This window comes from Cryptomeria japonica, chromosome 1 (assembly GCF_030272615.1).
Source record: "Cryptomeria japonica chromosome 1, Sugi_1.0, whole genome shotgun sequence".
NCBI lineage: Eukaryota > Viridiplantae > Streptophyta > Pinopsida > Cupressales > Cupressaceae > Cryptomeria > Cryptomeria japonica.
In genome coordinates, this window is record NC_081405.1 from 158,241,255 (window position 1) to 158,260,006 (window position 18,752).

The 18,752-nt window shown below is 36.2% G+C and overlaps 1 protein-coding gene across 1 annotated transcript; it reads left to right on the forward strand.

Moving 5' to 3' along the window:
• Positions 1-5,627: 5,627 nt before the first annotated feature.
• LOC131048254 (linoleate 9S-lipoxygenase A-like) lies at positions 5,628-9,429 on the forward strand. Its single transcript, XM_057982146.2, has 9 exons — positions 5,628-6,000; positions 6,133-6,419; positions 6,514-6,754; positions 6,859-7,188; positions 7,307-7,392; positions 7,496-7,603; positions 7,717-8,021; positions 8,113-8,376; positions 8,474-9,429. The coding sequence occupies exons 1-9, from the start codon at positions 5,751-5,753 to the stop codon at positions 9,246-9,248; spliced, it is 2,646 nt and encodes an 881-aa protein (XP_057838129.2). The 5' UTR covers positions 5,628-5,750; the 3' UTR covers positions 9,249-9,429.
• The last annotated feature ends 9,323 nt before the right edge of the window (positions 9,430-18,752 follow it).

Sequence of the window (18,752 nt, forward strand, 5' to 3'; positions counted from 1 at the left end):
AGGGAGGATACAAGAGAACTTAATTAATCAATGTGTCAGGACATAACAATCATTTTTTATGGAAAAAAATATATTAATCAGGGAGAAATAATCAATGATAAACATGCATCAACAATCAGTGATCTTCCTTATAAATCAGTTCTTTTATGCAATTTTATTTTTTTCTATGTAATTGTGAGCATGATACCATAGATAGGGTTGTAGGCACAAGAAAATATATGATCGTTAGCCTTAATTTCAATTAGAAATTGAAAATCAACAATTTAAGCATTATAGGAGACCAAATGATGCATTCACCATGCTAATCATCAAAAAATAAGAGGCAAACATGAATTTAGAATCTCCCAAAAAGTAATCAAATCGTTAACTCAATTTAGAAGTTATTTCATATAGTATTTACTTACATTTAAATTAAGGATTCGATGGACCTCTATATAAAGTTCCTTAATATGTGAGTGATCATTATGCTAGTAATGTAGACATCATGTAGTGAAAGAGAAGGACTTGATGATGACTGTGGGAATGATGGGCATGGTGTTACCATTGATTTGGGAGCAACCAATATTATTTTCGTTGTCTTGCATGCTTCCCAAGTAGTCTTACTCAACACCCATCACTCTCCAGATTCTTTGGACACATTAATATATTTTCAATGACAAATTTTTTTCAAATGCCCACTAAATCAACACATGATTTTCTTATTTTCTTTTCATTCCTTACATGGTAAATACCATGTTAATGACCTCTTATATGTTCCTCCAACTTTAGAAAGATCAAGTTGACCACATTTGTGAAAGATGTGCTTTTAACCTCACTCAACCCGTTTAAAGCGCATCTTACTTAACCTACCTGTATGTCAAAGAATGAATCCATAATGAACAATCGTGAAGCCCAAAGTATCTATCTCACAATTATCGGTCGATGATGTGATATAGATGATTTTGACCTTTTTATCTATCCCTCGTTTGCAAGCAATAATATTTCTCAGTCGCTTCTAATCCAATTCAAGCAGTCACCGCTTTCCCACCGCAACAATGAATATCGACCATTAAAACTCTACCAGATGTTTGCAAGGGACTGAAAAAATATAGAAAAGCAAATGGACGAGATCTTTTTTAGTGAAAAATGGCGTCACCTCTTACCAATATTCGCCATAGATAAGCTTTCAACTTCGCCATAGATAAGCTTTCAACCTGCAACTTCCAGCCTTTCTTGATATCAACGTTGTAACTTGTACTGTGTCCTGATGTGTACCTTGCTTACCCCACTCAACAAAATAATGAACAATGGCGTCACTTCTGCCAATATTCGCCTCGGATTCTCTTTTATCCTGCCAATTCGGTCATAGCTATGAGGTGTAGATTCCATAAGTAATCATAATTGTGATGTTCAGAAAACCGGATCAATCCGTGTAAGGTGTAGATTTAACCCATGGATCTTGGAGTGCATGCACACCATCGTCTCGTGCAGGAATCGTTTGAGTCTGTGTAGGGGATTTGTAATGGAGATATTTTCGAAGCAGTACCAAATCTTCAATCCGTGATTTGTGTGTGGAGTCTGGCTGGTACCACCAAATGGACAAAAGTCTTAGATAGTATTGATGGAATAAGGTCTAGTGTTTCCGATGTGCACATACGAGACTCAGCCGCGTGTGGGTAGGTGAAGCATTTTGGACAACACGTTGAGAAAACATTTTTCTTGTGAGGTTCTTGTTTGATATGTTCCATGTATCTGGACATATGAATCAACAATAGAATAAAATTGGTGAATAAACATAATTAATTGTAGAATTGGGTAGTTAATTAGTCAGGTCAATATTTGTTGAGTCAATAACATAAGCAAGGTAAGAAACAAGATTGTTTGGGTTGAAAGTTAAAAGGTGTCACAATTTATATAGTAGTCATAAATATTCATATAAACTTTTGTTTCATCTACAATCTAAGAAATTGTTCTTAGCTTTCCTTTTAATGCTTCCATAACTAAATGCTTGGCGATTGGCAAGGCCTAGTCTCAACCAACAATATAAATAACTGAAACTAATTTGTTTCTTCTTATGACTTTGGATCATGTGGATATGGTTTTGGAACTATTGACCTTTGTTCCGACTCAGCTTAGTTTTGCTCCATATATCATTGCTTCCCCTATATATGTTTAAACTAGAATTATGCTTGACTTTGGAACTACATACCAGTCTATTACAACAACAGAGTAGCTAGCTAGCTTGAGCTTTAGGAGATGTTGGCACCCCTATTTGTCATACCCCTATGAATTTGTTTTGCTCCACAAGTTGTTACTTTTGTTCTTCCCTCATGCACTTGGCAACAACTTTTGTTATTTTAAAATGCCTTTAGTTGTTGACATTTTTCTTTCAATTCATAACCCTTTGTTTATACTTAGAAAGGAGGTTCTAAAACTTGTGTTGATAGTCGACAAGGTTTTTAGAATCTCATTGCTCAATTTTTTTTTTTCAACTCCCTTTGTTTGGTAGAATTGGGCTAAGCAAGTGTCAACATTTGGCCAAGCTTTAGAAACCTTTGTTGCCTTCCAACACTTAGGTTTTAATAACCTTCTTGAAGCCTAAGGTTCTCTTTATAACTTTCAAAGGTGGAAAAAGTGGGGATCTTAGTTGAAAGGTTTTAAGTGGTTTTAGAACCACTATGATTGCTAAAGTGGATTCAACTTTCAATGGGATTTATAGAAAAATCAAAAGAAGATGAAAAATTTGGTATAATAAGGCATCAATGAGTTGGCTCAAATCTAGAACTTTTGTTAGGAGCTAACAAGGTTTTTACAACCTTATCAAAGCCAAACAAAAAATTAATAACTCAAGAAGATGATGATGGTCATGGTGTTTGTTGAAAATTTGTAGTGGTTTGGTTGGGATTTAGGTGCCATCAACCTTGTAAATCCTTTAATTTATTATTTTCCTAAAATCATTTGTAATTTACCCATAAGAGTTTAAATCGTTTAACCAATGCTAGTGAAAGAGACCATGTAAAGGCAAAGCTATTTTTATCATTTGTCCTCTAGGGAAAGAAAAAAATAGCTAGGTGACCCCTCTAGAAATATTCTATTTTGAGGTGCTTGGACACTTTTTAGAAGTTGTAAGAGAATATATGATGGTTATGACAGTTATAATAGTTAGATCAACTAATTTAGTTATTCTTACCTTATAGAGTAAAAATCAATAATAATAATTAAATAAACTTGCTAAATTTTACTCAAGCATCAAAGTCGAATGTTTCATTCAGCAAAGATTTTGTCATGGACATCCTTTTTGCAACTGATGCATCTTGCGTAGTTGTATTCTGATTACTATAGGATCATAAGTGCAAATAGCACTGTAGGATTGACAAAAAGGCACTGGCACTCGAGGCCTAGAAAACTCACCCACATCACAAGTGTCACATACTATATAAGGTTCTGGGTGAGTGAGCTAATGGAGTCTAATGTATCCACCTCAACATTTTCCTTCACAACCGAAGGAATAGTCACATGCTCTACTGCAAGTCTACCCAATAGTCTTGATGGTAGGTTTGGGTCAAGTTGTGCCCCCACTCTATCATGTGAGGAACCCCCACCTCTACTGTATCAATCTAACAAATCAAAAAAGTTTGTAATCTCATTGAGGGCAAACTCAAAATAAAGTTTCCTTAAAAAATACTACCACACCTCATGATTATTACACAAAGGTTGGTTAAAATCCATCCACCACCTATCCCAAAAAATATTCTTATCCCTTCATGGTTGCATCAATGGATGGGGAATCTCTTGAATCTAGTTGCTAAGGGTTGATTGGTTCAGGGGTCAATGATGAGGGCACACAAGGTAGATTTGTTGTTAATTTTCTTTTCTTTGCTTGCTTATATGATAGGTTGTTCGCATATAATTATCTTTGTTCTTCCCTTTTATTAGACCATAAATTAATTTTATCACTCAATGAACCTACATGAGACACAATGAATTGCAAAGATTTGGCGAGGCTTGTCCTATGCAAGTTTGTTTTAGTAGGATCTCTCAACCTTGTAATCAATTCCTCAAGTTGTTTTTTGGTTATTTTCTATTTCCCCTAATATGTTTTCTTGTGATCCTGTAGGATGCCTATGAAATGATGGAGGTGTTTGTTGTGTTTACTATTCAACAAGGTATAAATGAGGAGGTGGTGGAGAATTTGGCACATTTGGGGGTGGAACAACATTTCTTAAAAATTAAAACAAATTTTCATTATAAAAACTTATTTGAAAAGATCAAAATTTCAAACCAAAAATGCATAAATACTTATCTCTTTTACATTGTTGCTATCTTCTTGGCATCTTGATGATGATTTGTCAAACTAAGCTAAAAAAATGGCTTTCTATTTGGGTAGCGCATGTTGCAATCGTCCAAAACTCATAGGTTGCACGATGGACCAAAGTTTTTTGTAAATGAAAATGAAGGTTTTCTTTTGTTTTACTTTATCATTTGACGTGTATCAGTTTGAAGTTTGTTGATAATAAGTCAAATGTGTGAAAATTAATGCAAATAGGATTTGGATAAGATCAAATATATTCAAATACGTACATGTAGGAATAAAGAAATGTTAAAGATCTAGAAATGAATAAAATTTAATAATTTATGACATTTATCATTATACAATTATATTAAGTTATTCCATCAAAATTAGTCTAACTTTATAAAAAATTAACATAAATATATAAAATTGAAGAAAATTGACAAATGCTATTTTAATCCATAAAATATACCACTATATCAAATACCGGATTGTTTGCAAAATCACTATACTCAAAACACTATTTAAGAATAGAAAATTGTTTTAAGCAAGCATAATTTCAATATTGTAACCTTTTTATTTAAATTCAAAAGTTGCTATCATGGCTCCCACACCCTTATTTTAATTTAAAACACACAGTTTTCACATCTAGATAATTAGGTCGGATGACGCCTACGAAATCAATTTGGGAAGCAAACAGTTCTTCAAAAACATAAATGGCAGCATGCCAAATCTTTTTGCTCTCACCCATTGTGCACATGCGAAAAACTAAAATCCGAGATGATGTTAAATAAATAAATCCCAGGATACTCGAGTCGCAAAATATTAGTAAAATATTATCCGTATCAATTAAAAAAGGTTTTCACTTTCACCCATGCATTCAGACGCGTCTATTCTGGCTTCAAAATGGCAATACGAACTGACTAACATGCGCGTTTTACACCATCGATTTTGCCATAAACGGCTGCAATTGACTAACACGTGTCTATCATGCTGTACGGGAGGTCCGTTTTGAAGCCAGAATAGCTTAGACCATGCATTCCCGATATTCCTGTATATCCTGCGGTCTGCCTCATCTGAAACGAAGTTTTGGAAAATTTTAATGCTAGATCATGATCACAGCAGAATCAGTCATCACATTTATGAGAAGATTGGAAACCACGTGACTGACAGCATGGATAAGATTTTGAAATCAGGATAGAGTGCAAGTTGGGTTGCAGTATGAAAGATAACCCGAGGTGTAGAAGTGATGCCATTTTATTATTTTCCCGGTGAGGTATAAAACACGTTTCTTTAAACGGCGAGAAGCCATTACCGTCGAAACTCGCCCGTCTGTGTATAAATAGACGTGTGGAGCAGCCAATGTCAATCTCAATCTCAACTAGTGTGAGTGTTTTAAGAGTTCGTTTGATCGCCAGCTTACACGTTAAGCCTTGGCGAGAAAGTGTTTGGAGTAAGATAGTTTTTAGGTGTAGCCCAGATGAGTTTATTCGGTAACATCTCTCTTCCAAAAATTCCAACGATTCCAACGATTCCAACAATTCCAACCATTTCATTGCCCTCTAAAAATGGGAATCCAGGGGTATTTGAAATCAAAGGAGAATTAGTGTTAATGAAAGCATATCTTGCGGATGTTACTGATTACTCTGCCACGATTGCAGACACAGTCTCTGAATTGATCGGGCAGAAAGTCTTTCTTCAGCTCGTCAGCAGCGACAAGATTCATGAAGGTAATATTATTACTGGTTTTTATTGTTAGTTATTACCATAGGATCCTAAGTGGGTATATTGATTTTTCTTTTCTGCACCTTGGGCATAATTAATTTATAGCATTGTCCAACGTATGACTGGTAATGGTATAGATTCGGGATTGGGGAAGAAAGGAGAGGTGGAATCAATAAGCTGGAACCCACTGGATGGTCCCATCGCTGGTGACTCGAAATTCTCCGTCAGCTTCACATGGAAGACTGAACTGGGATTGCCCGGTGCATTGTTGGTCAGGAACGCGCACCCGAGGGAGTTCTTCTTGAAATCGCTCTCTCTTTCTGCTGTACCTGGCAAACTTCCAGCAATACGCTTTGTCTGTAACTCCTGGATTCATCCTTACTATTTATTCAACAAAACGGACCGGGTATTCTTTACTACTCAGGTATAATCTGAAACAAATAATCTGAGAGCTTAGAAGTGATCAAGGAACAACGTTTTATTAATGTGCATTGTACCCTTAACATTGGTGATTTCAGAGCCATCTTCCTAATGAAACACCGGCGGGTTTGTTGACGCTGAGAAAGCGAGAGCTGGCTTCTCTGCGAGGAAATGGTACCGGAGAGAGAAAGTTTTATGAGCGTGTCTATGACTACGATCTTTACAATGATCTGGGTAACCCAGATAGTAGTCCCGATCTCCGCAGGGAGGTGCTCGGTGGGTCACAGGACCTTCCTTATCCCAGAAGATGTAGAACTGGACGTGCCCCCTGCAAAACAGGTTCTCTAAATATTATAGATCTTTAAGCCTTTGTCTGGTATTAATTGATTTTAGTTTAAATTAGTTTCGAGATTCAATCAATTATAATGTTTATGATATGGCAGATCGGAAGTTCGAGAGCTTGCCTCTGTTGCCCACCACCCAATACTACATCCCCCCAGACGAGAAGTTCCCTCGTATCAATCTGTCCGACTACAGGTCTAATTTGGTGCGAGCCTTCGCCAAAAAGGTGGTACCCACCATCAAGTCCATATTTGGTGATGAGTTCCACTCGCTGCAAGAAGTGAAAGATATTTACAGCAAAGGCATCCCTAAGGCTCTCAACAATGTTATGGATCTTAGCCGAGATCTGATTCCTCTCCAAATGGTTAAAGGACTGCTCAGCACACAGGACCAATCTCTCATTAATTTCACAGTTCCCCAACTTATTAAGGGTGCGAGATCAATACTATTTATTTAATTGAAGTTTAAGCAATTTCTTCTAGTATTAGTCATCGACAAAATAACATATAATTGATACTTCAAATTTAAATTTTTATTTCTGACTTGCAGCTGACGAAAATGCGTGGAAGACAGACGAAGAGTTTGCACGACATGCCCTTTCTGGTCTCAATCCCATGGCCATTCAATGTCTGCAGGCAAGCAAATTGAAAAGCTCCCTGTTTTAATCTAATGTTAATGTTGATGTTGTAGTTGAATATTGATTATAATGCTAACCTTCTTCTCTTAAACTTGGAACAGAGCTTTCCTCCAACAAGCAGCTTGGACGCCGACTTATATGGCCCTCAAAACAGTTCTATAACGGCAGAACATATTGAGAAAAACCTCAATGGCCTTACGGTGCAGCAGGTATGTTATATCTATATAGTGATTCAACTAGTTCCACAACATATCAAAAAGAGAGAAAATTGTGATCCTTTGACCAATCTTGTGATGGGATTAAATGTGAACTGTTTGATTAGGCTGTGGAAGCAAAAAGACTCTTTATCTTGGACTACTACGATGCGTACATGCCCTACATTGAACGCATTAACAAAGAATCAGATGAACGTAAAATGTATGCCTCCCGCACTCTCTTCTTCCTCACAGACCAAGGAATTCTGAGGGTTGTGGCGATCGAGTTGTGTTTGCCTCACACCAGTCTTACCCAAGCTGAAAGAAAAGTTTACACCCCTGCACAAGGGGGAGAAGATGGCGCTCTGTGGCTGCTCGCCAAAGCTCATTCAAGAGTTAACGATGCTGGTTATCATCAGTTAATCAGTCATTGGTAATATCACATTGAAACAAGACAGTAAGTCTATTTGCATCGAGTGGACAAAATAATGTCACGATGGTTAACTTTTCCATTCTTGATGCAGGTTAAGAACTCATGCTGTCATCGAGCCTTTCATCATTGCTACTCACAGGCACCTAAGCAAAATGCATCCCCTTCACAAGTTATTACTCCCTCATTATTTTGATACCATGGACATTAATCAATCTGCTCGGCAGATTCTTATTAATGCAAATGGTGTTATTGAAGAAGGATTCACACCCTATAGATACGCCATAGAGTTGTCCTCTAAAGCATATAAACATTGGAAACTTAATGAACAGGGCTTGCCTGCCGATCTCATTAAAAGGTATAGTGCTCTCTTCTTTGTTAGTCCCTACTGTCAAATGCCATGTTGGTGTCATATAAATAATTCTAAGCTAGGAGATGTACCTATGCAATTGCAGAGGCATGGCAGTTGCAGATTCAACGGCACCCCACGGATTGAGGCTTGCGATAGAAGACTACCCATATGCAGTGGACGGTCTGGAGATCTGGGATGCTTTAAAGCAATGGGTGAGTGATTATGTGTCTCTCTACTACAAGAGCGACGATGCAATCAAGGAAGACACAGAAGTGCAAACATGGTGGAAGGAAGCTGTGAATGTGGGGCATGGAGACCTGAAGAAGGAAAGTGGATGGTATCAGATGGAGTCGGTGGAGGAAGCGGCGGAAGCAATTACAACGATCATTTGGATTGCATCTGCTCACCATGCAGCCGTAAACTTTGGGCAATATGCGTACGGAGGATACATGCCCAATCTCCCCACTCTCAGCAGACGCCTAATTCCTGAGCAACATTCCCTCGACTATGCCCAAATGATGAAGGATCCAGAGGCGTTTATGCTCTCAACAGTGTCCAACCCCAATCAGGCCACCACGGTGATGGCGGTGTTAGAGCTTCTGTCGAAGCATTCAACGGATGAAGCCTACTTAGGGCAGGTGAAGGGATCCACTCATGAATTGATTGACGATGAGGGCATCGAACAAGCGTTTGGAAAATTCTCTGCAGCTCTGGCTGGCGTGGAGAAAAATGTGTCAGAGAGGAACAAGAATTCCAACCTGAAGAACAGGTATGGGCCATCACAGGTTCCATACACACTGCTCTATCCGAACACCACCGACCTCTCCAGGGAGGGTGGATTGACTGGCAGGGGAATTCCAAACAGCGTTTCCATTTAATCTTTGTCTCTCTTTGCGACAACGTCAATATCTTATCCATTTCGTTTACAATAAGTATTTGTTTAAAATAGCCGCTGCGACGATTCTGCATCGTTGTCGAGCTATTTAATTTGTCACTAAATGTAATGCAGTCATGTTGAAGTAGGTGGAGTTGGCACCTACCTAGTTCATCTTATTTTAATAAAGAATTTTCGTTTCCTTCTCTCGCTTCGTATTGTCCCGGGTGGACCGTACAGGATAACAACTGATATATACATTAGAGTTAAAGCAGTACAGGCAATGGTAAAATTGGTTCAAATTTCGAAGTTCAATCTCATTGGCAAGATCTTTAAACATTTAATAATTTCTATTCGTCTAAAGACTGAAGAGTTAATAAACAGGAAAAAAAATATAATGTCAAAACATATAATGTCAAAACGCAGCAAACCTAATTCAGTAAACCTGTCGCATAGCAAAATTTTGGCCTGGCTATGGCGTATCGATACGCATTACAACACTAGAATACAAATATATTCGTCTGAAGACTAAAGAGTTAATAAACAGGAAAAAAAATATAATGTCAAAACGCAGCAAACCTGCTTCAGTAAACCGGTCGCACAGCAAAATTTTGGCCTGGATATTGAATATCGATACACATTACAACACTAGAATACAAATATGAGCATCTGCACGAAATTTTGTGATGTTTTGTGCAAAGAAGAGTTTCTCTGCCATCCAAAATATTCATATAAAATATTAAGAATAATGTTCAAATTAGGTTTATGAAACTACTTACTAGCATTTGCAGTCATATGAGGATCCAGTCAAAAGTACATAAGAAATAAGAAATTAAAGGTAAAATTTATATAAATCTTAATATTTCATTTAATAATGTATTATATTTTGTTGTAATTATAAAAATAACATATATGCAAGTTGAATGAAGTACTATGTTACAAATTCAATTGTACAAGTCAAGTGATATTTCAAAGGTCCAAATTGAACATAATAATGGATGACAGTTATTATAGATGAAATCTAAAATCTAAAATCTGAGAGTAATGAGCATATGATATTTCAAACTATTGTAGTCTCTAGAGTACTCTTTTGGTTCTTCTTTGGTTGGTAAAACAACATAAAGAACAACAAAAATTGCAAATATATGTATTATTGGTGTAATAAAATTCATTAACATGGCTTCAAAATCATATTTGTACAACCCCAAGTTCTCAAGGAAGGTATGCTTCTCCAAAAACCCAAGCTCCATTGTTTCTATTACAAACAAGTATTTTAGATGTTTAAACAACACACATCAAAAGAGTATACCACCCCCATGTAAACTCTTGTAGTCTCTAGAGTACCCTTTTGGTTCTTTGGTTGGTAAAACAATATAAAGAACAACAAAAAATGCAAATATATGTATTATTGGTGCAATAAAATTCATTAACATGGCTTCAAAATCATATTTGTACAACCCCGAGCTCTCAAGGAAGGTATGCTTCTCCAAAAAACCGAGCTCCATTGTTTCTATTAGAAACAAATATTTTAGACGTTTAAACAACACACGTCAAAGGAGTATACCACCCCTCACAAAATCTAGTGAAACTTGGAAAGAAGGAAGAGAAGAATCCAACCAACCATTGAATAAGAATCAAATTCAAAGTGATAATAAACTAGGATTGTGCTTGATTGATCATATGAGAATACCATTCATTTGTGAAACAAAGAAAATATGGTTTTTTTTTTTAAAAAAAGGGGTAAACACTTTTGATCCGGAGCTATAAACTAGTGAGGTCACAAATGGGGGACTTCATCCCCATGTAAACATTTAACAATATCAACCCAACAAGGTTTGAACCTTGATGGCAATAAAAACAATGCCACAACTTAACCATCACAACATGCCAATGCTAGCAAACAAAGAAAATATGTTAAATCTACATATCATGCTTAATTATTGTGGGCACTTGAAAGGAAGTGGAGGTATATGTATATCATTCTTAATTATTAAAAGTGCCTATCCCAAGAGAATACATGTAAAGAGGTTTTCATGGGTCTTTTATCTACTTCCTTTGTGGCATAAATGATGAACCTACAAACTACCTAATTTTTCATTGCCCTTTTTCGTAGAAATTATGGTTGTTTTGTTCATAACTCCAGAATAGACCTATAATTCATGTTGCTTCCCTAGTTGAGGTTTGCAATAGTTTGAGAAAACCTCCTCCTTTAGCTTCTTTATTATTGGTTGCTAGGTACATGAGTCACACCTTTATTACTTGTCACTTTTGGCTACAAAGGAATCGATGCATGTTCCAAGATCTTCAACATGTAGTTATTCAAGTCTAGCAAAAACTTAATAGAATACTTAGAGAAACCATTGAAGATAAATTTTATGATGAGGATCCTTTCAGCTTTATTGTTCAACATCTTGTCAATAATTTGAAGATTTCATTTCCTTCGACTTCTCAATTCAAGTCTACTTCTAGAGTTCAAAATTATAAGAAGGTGATTCATATGGGTAAGAGATCTCCTCCTTGTGCTTTCCTAAAAATTAATGCATATGGATCTTATAAAGGTGAGCTAGGTTTAGTAAGGATTGGTGGAATTGGATGAGATCATGCAAGCTCAAATCAACTTCTCTTTTCTAAGTTTATGGGCACTCACTCTAATAATCATATGGAAGTTTGGGAGCGTCTATTCTCTTTGCCCTTGGAAAAGCTCATGCAAAAGGATAGAAGAATATTATGTGTGAGATTGATTCTATAGTGTTGGTCTCCCTTTTTAATAATAATATTTTTTAGAATATTTCTTAGAAACTTGTCCTAGTGGTTGAGACAATATTGTTTGTTCACATTTCAAGGGAATGAACAAAGTTATTGACTATTAAGAAAAATAGACCTCAAAAGGTGTGCTTGGATGGGGAGTGGAGGATTGCAGAGGTTTGAGGCAAGATAAATCTTCATTTCTTCTTTAAATTCCTCATGATGTTCAAAGGAATTAATGTTTGTTAGATTGAGTTGTGCATGGCAAGGTGTGACTACAGTTGTGGTTTTTTCCCATTTTGTATTAATTGGTTATGTAGGAGTCCTTGGTGGGTTATCTTTTTGCTTTTGATTAAGATGACTATGATTACATGAGTTATGCATACATTGGAGTATTTTATATTATTTGTTTGGGTTAGTGCAGGATCAAGGGGGGCCAAAAAGTGGCGATGTGAAAAAAATAGCCTTCCTCACTCACCTAAAAACACGAAAATCCGTGTTGACTTTTTGCTTGGCCTGGGTGTCAGTACACCTTGGCTTGGTAATTACCTATGCAAATCAGATATCGGATAAAATCGAATATCTGATTTTTATTTGTAATTTTAATTTAAAAAATATATTATATGTTACGTATTATATTATATTATATATAATATAATATAATATTATATTATATTATATATAATATAATATAATATTATATTATATATAATATAATATAATATTATATTATATTATATATAATATAATATAATATAATATTATATTATATTATATATAATATAATATAATATAATATTATATTATATTATATATAATATAATATTATATTATATATAATATAATATAATATAATATTATATTATATTATATATAATATAATATAATATAATATTATATTATATTATATATAATATAATATTATATTATATTATATATAATATAATATAATATAATATAATATTATATTATATATAATATAATATTATATTATATATAATATAATATTATATTATATATAATATAATATAATATTATATATAATATAATATAATATAATATTATAATATATATAATATAATACAATACGTATTATATAATATAATAATATATTATTATATTATATATGTTATTTTAAAATAATTTAAGTGTTGAAATCGGATATCCGATTTTCTAAGACTTTTATATTTAGACAGCGATAGTCTCGTGAGTCAGTTTTAACTCACAGGTCGCACAAATTTGTCAAAATCCTATATCCACTCCATCCGATATCCGGTTTTTTGACAAAAAATTGCTAAAAAATTGATTTAGAGGTAAGAATTTTGTCATTTTGAATCATTTTCATTCATTTTTTGTATTTTTTGTGAATGTTTATTTGATTTTTCATTGAAAATATGGTTTTTTTTCATGAAAACTAGGTTTTTTTAAAATCAAATACCTAATTGTTTAAATTTGTTAACTAAATTTAATTGTTTACATTCAATTAGGTTAAAAATGGGAGATAACAATGAAAACACTGACCAACCACAACTGCAACAACCAAACCCTCATTTGCCAAACCCCCCCTCAATTCAAGATTCGATTGCACAAAATTTGAATGAATTGAGGGGGATTGCAAAAGTATATCGTAGGATCCCTTGTCTAAACCCATTGTTTGATCCTCTCACGTCGATCGTAAAAAGTATGGAAACCATGACTGAGGAGCATGTTGCCGCCCTTTTGTGGCAAGATTCTATGAAGGAAAAATATGCAGATGGCTTGTCGTATAAGGATATCAAGGAACTTGAGATATCCAAAGCCGAAATCGCCTCATTGTTTGTCAATCCCCATACTAGTCAGCCTGTAGATCCTAAAAAAATAAAACTTTCTATCAAATGGTGCACAAATGATGGGATTGTGAAAAAATTTTGGGATCGTTGGTGGATGGTTTTCGACAAACCACCCAACAACAATCTTGATATCCCCTTCTATTTCATAAAAAAATTGTATGCTAAGTTTGTTTTACAGAAACATGTAAACTACTTTGACATCCAACCTTTCCAGGGTGTAGGTTTAGGTATGCCCCAAAATAGACCTGGGGTAGTCAGAGTAGTCTAGGGCCCATATGTCCCCCCTCCTCCTGTTGATCCCCCACCTGCAGTTCAGCATCCTGATATCATTTTTGAGGCGGCTTCATAGACCATATCGGCTATTCACTCTTTGAGTAGCCTTTTGGTTTCTCAGGTTGCGTCAGTAGCTCGGCCTACTTTTGATGGTAGCGGTGCATCGGGTGGTGCTAACATGTCATCTTCGGCTCCACACATATGTGTGCCACATAGTTGTGTCATGTGTGGGCACGTATGCTTGGGTCCAGTTGGACAGCCCGTTGATTCTGCTGTGGACAGTGCATATTACGAGGTGCATGAGATGCATGATGCACCAGAGGTTATTACATAGACTAGAGGATACCTTGGGGAGTCCTCACATGCTAGAGGCGAGGAGGCACCGTCATCATACATTGATGATGTATTGGTAAGATTTGTGTTTTCACAGTTCATGTTATATTTTAATTAAATATTTATAAATTAGATAATATTAAGTACTAATTTTTATTTACATGGTCTATTTAACAGTTGATGACCGAGGATGAGTTGAGACAGATTCAGGAGGGCACCTTGTCGGCCATTTCATTTGGCCTCGATAGCTTGACGATACATATATTATTACACCTAGTCATTTGTATTTTATTGTACATACATGCTCATCATTTATATTTGTATTAATTAGATTATATAGTAACTTGCATGTATATCTTATTTTACTCTTGTAGGGCACAAGCAGCACGAGTGCGGTGCAGTGTGATCTAGGATCCGGTAGTGCAATTGGAGACAAGGGAAAGGTAATTGAATGCAAATATGATTGAATGAATAGTTTAAATAACTTATAGTGATTATACATGTCTAGACATAGATTGATAGTTTCATATACTTGTTGTGTATATATACAGAGAATCCTTGGCTTCACATCCTTGATGACTACACCCAGTATACCTGAAGAAGAAGAAGAAGAGATGCCTCGAGTAGATGTGTGTTTATTTTATTTTTTGATTAGTAGATATAATTTGTTATTATCAGTGACAATTATATGCTAACTTGTATCAATGTCATGTTTCTAAACATATGTAGGTTGTTTATGAAAATATTCAAAACATACCTCCTCTACCAAAGACATACATCAAGAGTCCTGCAAAGCTGAAGAGAAAACATGGAGATGAGGTAAACATGAATAGTTCAATTAAATAGTTCATTTTTATGTTAACTTTTCGAATGTGAATTATATAATATAACTAATATTAATCATGGTTTGTTTTTCTTGTGCAGGATCCTTTAGAGCCGAGCAGTGTGGTGAAGAGGATCGATTTTGATGATCCATCAACAGCTTAGGATGTTATAGATAGTTTTGGGATGCTTACATGTCTAGTTGGCATGTATATTTTGTATATGGACATACATTCACGTATTTAGACATACATTTTGTTTCAGTTGGTGTTTATGCCATATTTGTGTATGGACATACATTTGTAATCATTCAACATTTATATATATATAGAAGTTGATATTCGATCATATAAATTGTTGCTCATCTGTGTGTGGTGTTATCATGGAAATCTTTAATCTTCATTCCAATAATTAACAATGGTTAATAATGGCTATTTACTGAACAATACAATTCATTTCATTTCATCATAAGTGTTGTTTTTATAATGAACAATATAATTCATTTAATGAACAATACAATACAATTTATTTAATGAACAATACAATTCATTTAATCAACAATACAATAAAATTCATTCAATAAACAATACAATTCATTTAATGAACAATACCCTACGCATGCTCCTGTTTTGCCCCCCCACTCGATTGAACGCTCGGGGTCATACCCTACCGACATCGTCCCTTGAGCGTCCTAAGTGCTCAAAATTGTCAAAATTTGATGGGCCCTAACTCGGAATCTGTGGCACCTACGAACGATCCGTTTGAACCTACGAGGCCACAAGAGGGGTCCCTACAAAAGCCTATCTCGGTATTTCAAGTTTCCCTACGGTTTTATTAGGGCAGCAATTTTTCGGTTGCCGAAAAAATCGTCAGTCTCACTCAATGGAATGTTGTCGCCTAGTCAATTTCTCGTTCAGCTCGTCGCGATGATGAACCGTCGGCTCCGACATGTCCAGTTAGGCATAATTACCCTATGCATGCTCCTGTTTTGCCCCCCCACTCGATCGAATGCTCGGGGTCATACCCTACCGACGTCATCCCTTGAGCGCCCTAAGTGCTCAAAATTGTCAAACTTTGACGGGCCCTAACTCAGAATCTGTGGCACCTACAAACAATCCATTTGAACCTACGGGGCCACGAGAGGGGTCCCTACAAAAGCCTATCTCAGTATTTCAAGTTGCCCTACGATTTTATTAGGGCAACAATTTTTCGGTTGGCGAAAAAATCATCAGTCTCACTCAATGGAATGTTGTTGCCTGGTCGATTTCTCGTTCAGCTCGTCGCGATGACGAACCGTCAGCTCCGACATGTCCAGTTAGGCATAATTACCCTACGCATGCTCCTTTTTTGCCCCCCCACTCGATCGAACGCTCGGGATCATACCCTACCGGTGTCGTCCCTTGAGCGCCCTAAGTGCTCAAAATTGTCAAACTTTGACGGGCCCTAACTCAGAATCTGTGGCACCTGCAAACAATCCGTTTGAACCTACGGGGCCACGAGAGGGGTCCCTACAAAAGCCTATCTCGGTATTTCAATTTTCCCTACGGTTTTATTAGGGCAGTAATTTTTTGGTTGGCAAAAAAATCGTCAGTCTCACTCAATGGAATGTTGTCACCTGGTCGATTTCTCATTCAGCTCGTCACCATGATGAACCGTCAGCTCCGACATGTCCAGTTAGGCATAATTACCCTACGCATGCTCCTGTTTTGCCCCCCCACTCGATCGAATGCTTGGGGTCATACCCTACCGGCGTCGTCCCTTGAGCGCCCTAAGTGCTCAAAATTGTCAAACTTTGACGAGCCCTAACTCAAAATCTGTGGCACCTGTGAACAATCCGTTTGAACCTACGAGGCCACGAGAGGGGTCCCTACAAAATCCTATCTCGGTATTTCAAGTTTCCCTACGGTTTTATTAGGGCAACAATTTTTCGGTTGGCAAAAAATTCGTCAGTCTCACTCAATGGAATGTTGTCGCCTGGTCGATTTCTCGTTCATCTCATCGCGATGACGAACCGTTGGCTCCAACATGTCCAGTTAGGCATAATTACCCTATGCATGCTCCTGTTTTGCCCCCCCACTCGATCGAACGCTCGGGGTCATACCCTACCGGTGTCGTCCCTTGAGCGCCCTAAGTGCTCAAAATTGTCAAACTTTGATGGGCCCTAACTCAGAATCTGTGGCACCTACGAACGATCCGGTTGAACCTACAAGGTCATGAGAGGGGTCCCTACAAAAGCCTATCTCGGTATTTCAAGTTGCCCTACGGTTTTATTAGGGCAGCAATTTTTCGGTTGGCGAAAAAATCGTCAGTCTCACTCAATGGAATGTTGTTGCTTGGTCGATTTCTCATTCAGCTTGTCGCGATGACAAACCGTCGGCTCCGACATGTCCAGTTAGGCATAATTACCCTACGCATGCTCTGCTTTGCCCCCCCCCCCACTCGATTCGACACTCGGGGTCATACACTACGCATGTGACATCCATGAAGGGATATGAAGGGATATTTTGTAAACAATCAGAAACCTTTAATGATAATCAAGTTGAAGCCTTGAGATTTATGCAATATGGTTCAAGTCCAAAACTGTACCCTGAGAGCATTTTGATTTACTTATGTCTTGTGTATTATAATAAAGACCAATTTGCCAATGTGACATCTTCATATGAGAGAAAAGCTTCATTTGATCTCAATATAGTTGTACATGTTTCATTATTAGAAAAAATAAATATACAAAGATCTATTATTAGTATCCTCTAGATTATGGATTTGAATTGATGTTCTCAATTAGTTATTATCTGTTCAACTTTTCTTCATAAGGCACAACCATCTAGTGGTTATCATATGAGGACAACCATCCATGACTTTCAAAGTAATTGATATTTATTCCTACACCTCACACTCACAAGATTAATAATAAAATGACATTTATGATTCATCAAATGCTGACAAAGCCTAATCAAAGTTCAACTTCAAGATGTATACAACATATCATATTCAACTTCAAGATGCATACAACTTACCATATTCAAGCTCATGCCAACCACCACTTGGATATTGTTATATGTCGATTAAAGTACAATATATGTAATAAAACCATATAGCCTTACAAAAAAGCCATCATAGACCATCTATGTTGATTAAAGTACAATTAATTTGTAACAGGGGCACACTCACAATCTGAAGTTGCAAAGCCCTGTGGGAAGCCTCAAATTAGAAATTTATTAATCTGACTCATACTACTGTCAAAAGCATCAAGGATGCTACTACTAGAGAACACCATGCTCCATTGTGGAGAGAATATTAGGTGCATCTGATGTCAGCATCTGAAAATGAAACAATGTTATTCAATTGCCAAAATCTAACTGACTTTATTTTATAAACCATTAATGAATAAAAATAGACAAGGTTACCTGAGTGAAAGTTCGATGACCACTTTGACTAGTAGGTATTGATGTTGAAGGCCCAACATTAACCTATTTACCTGACTATCAATGTCAAATGTTTGATTC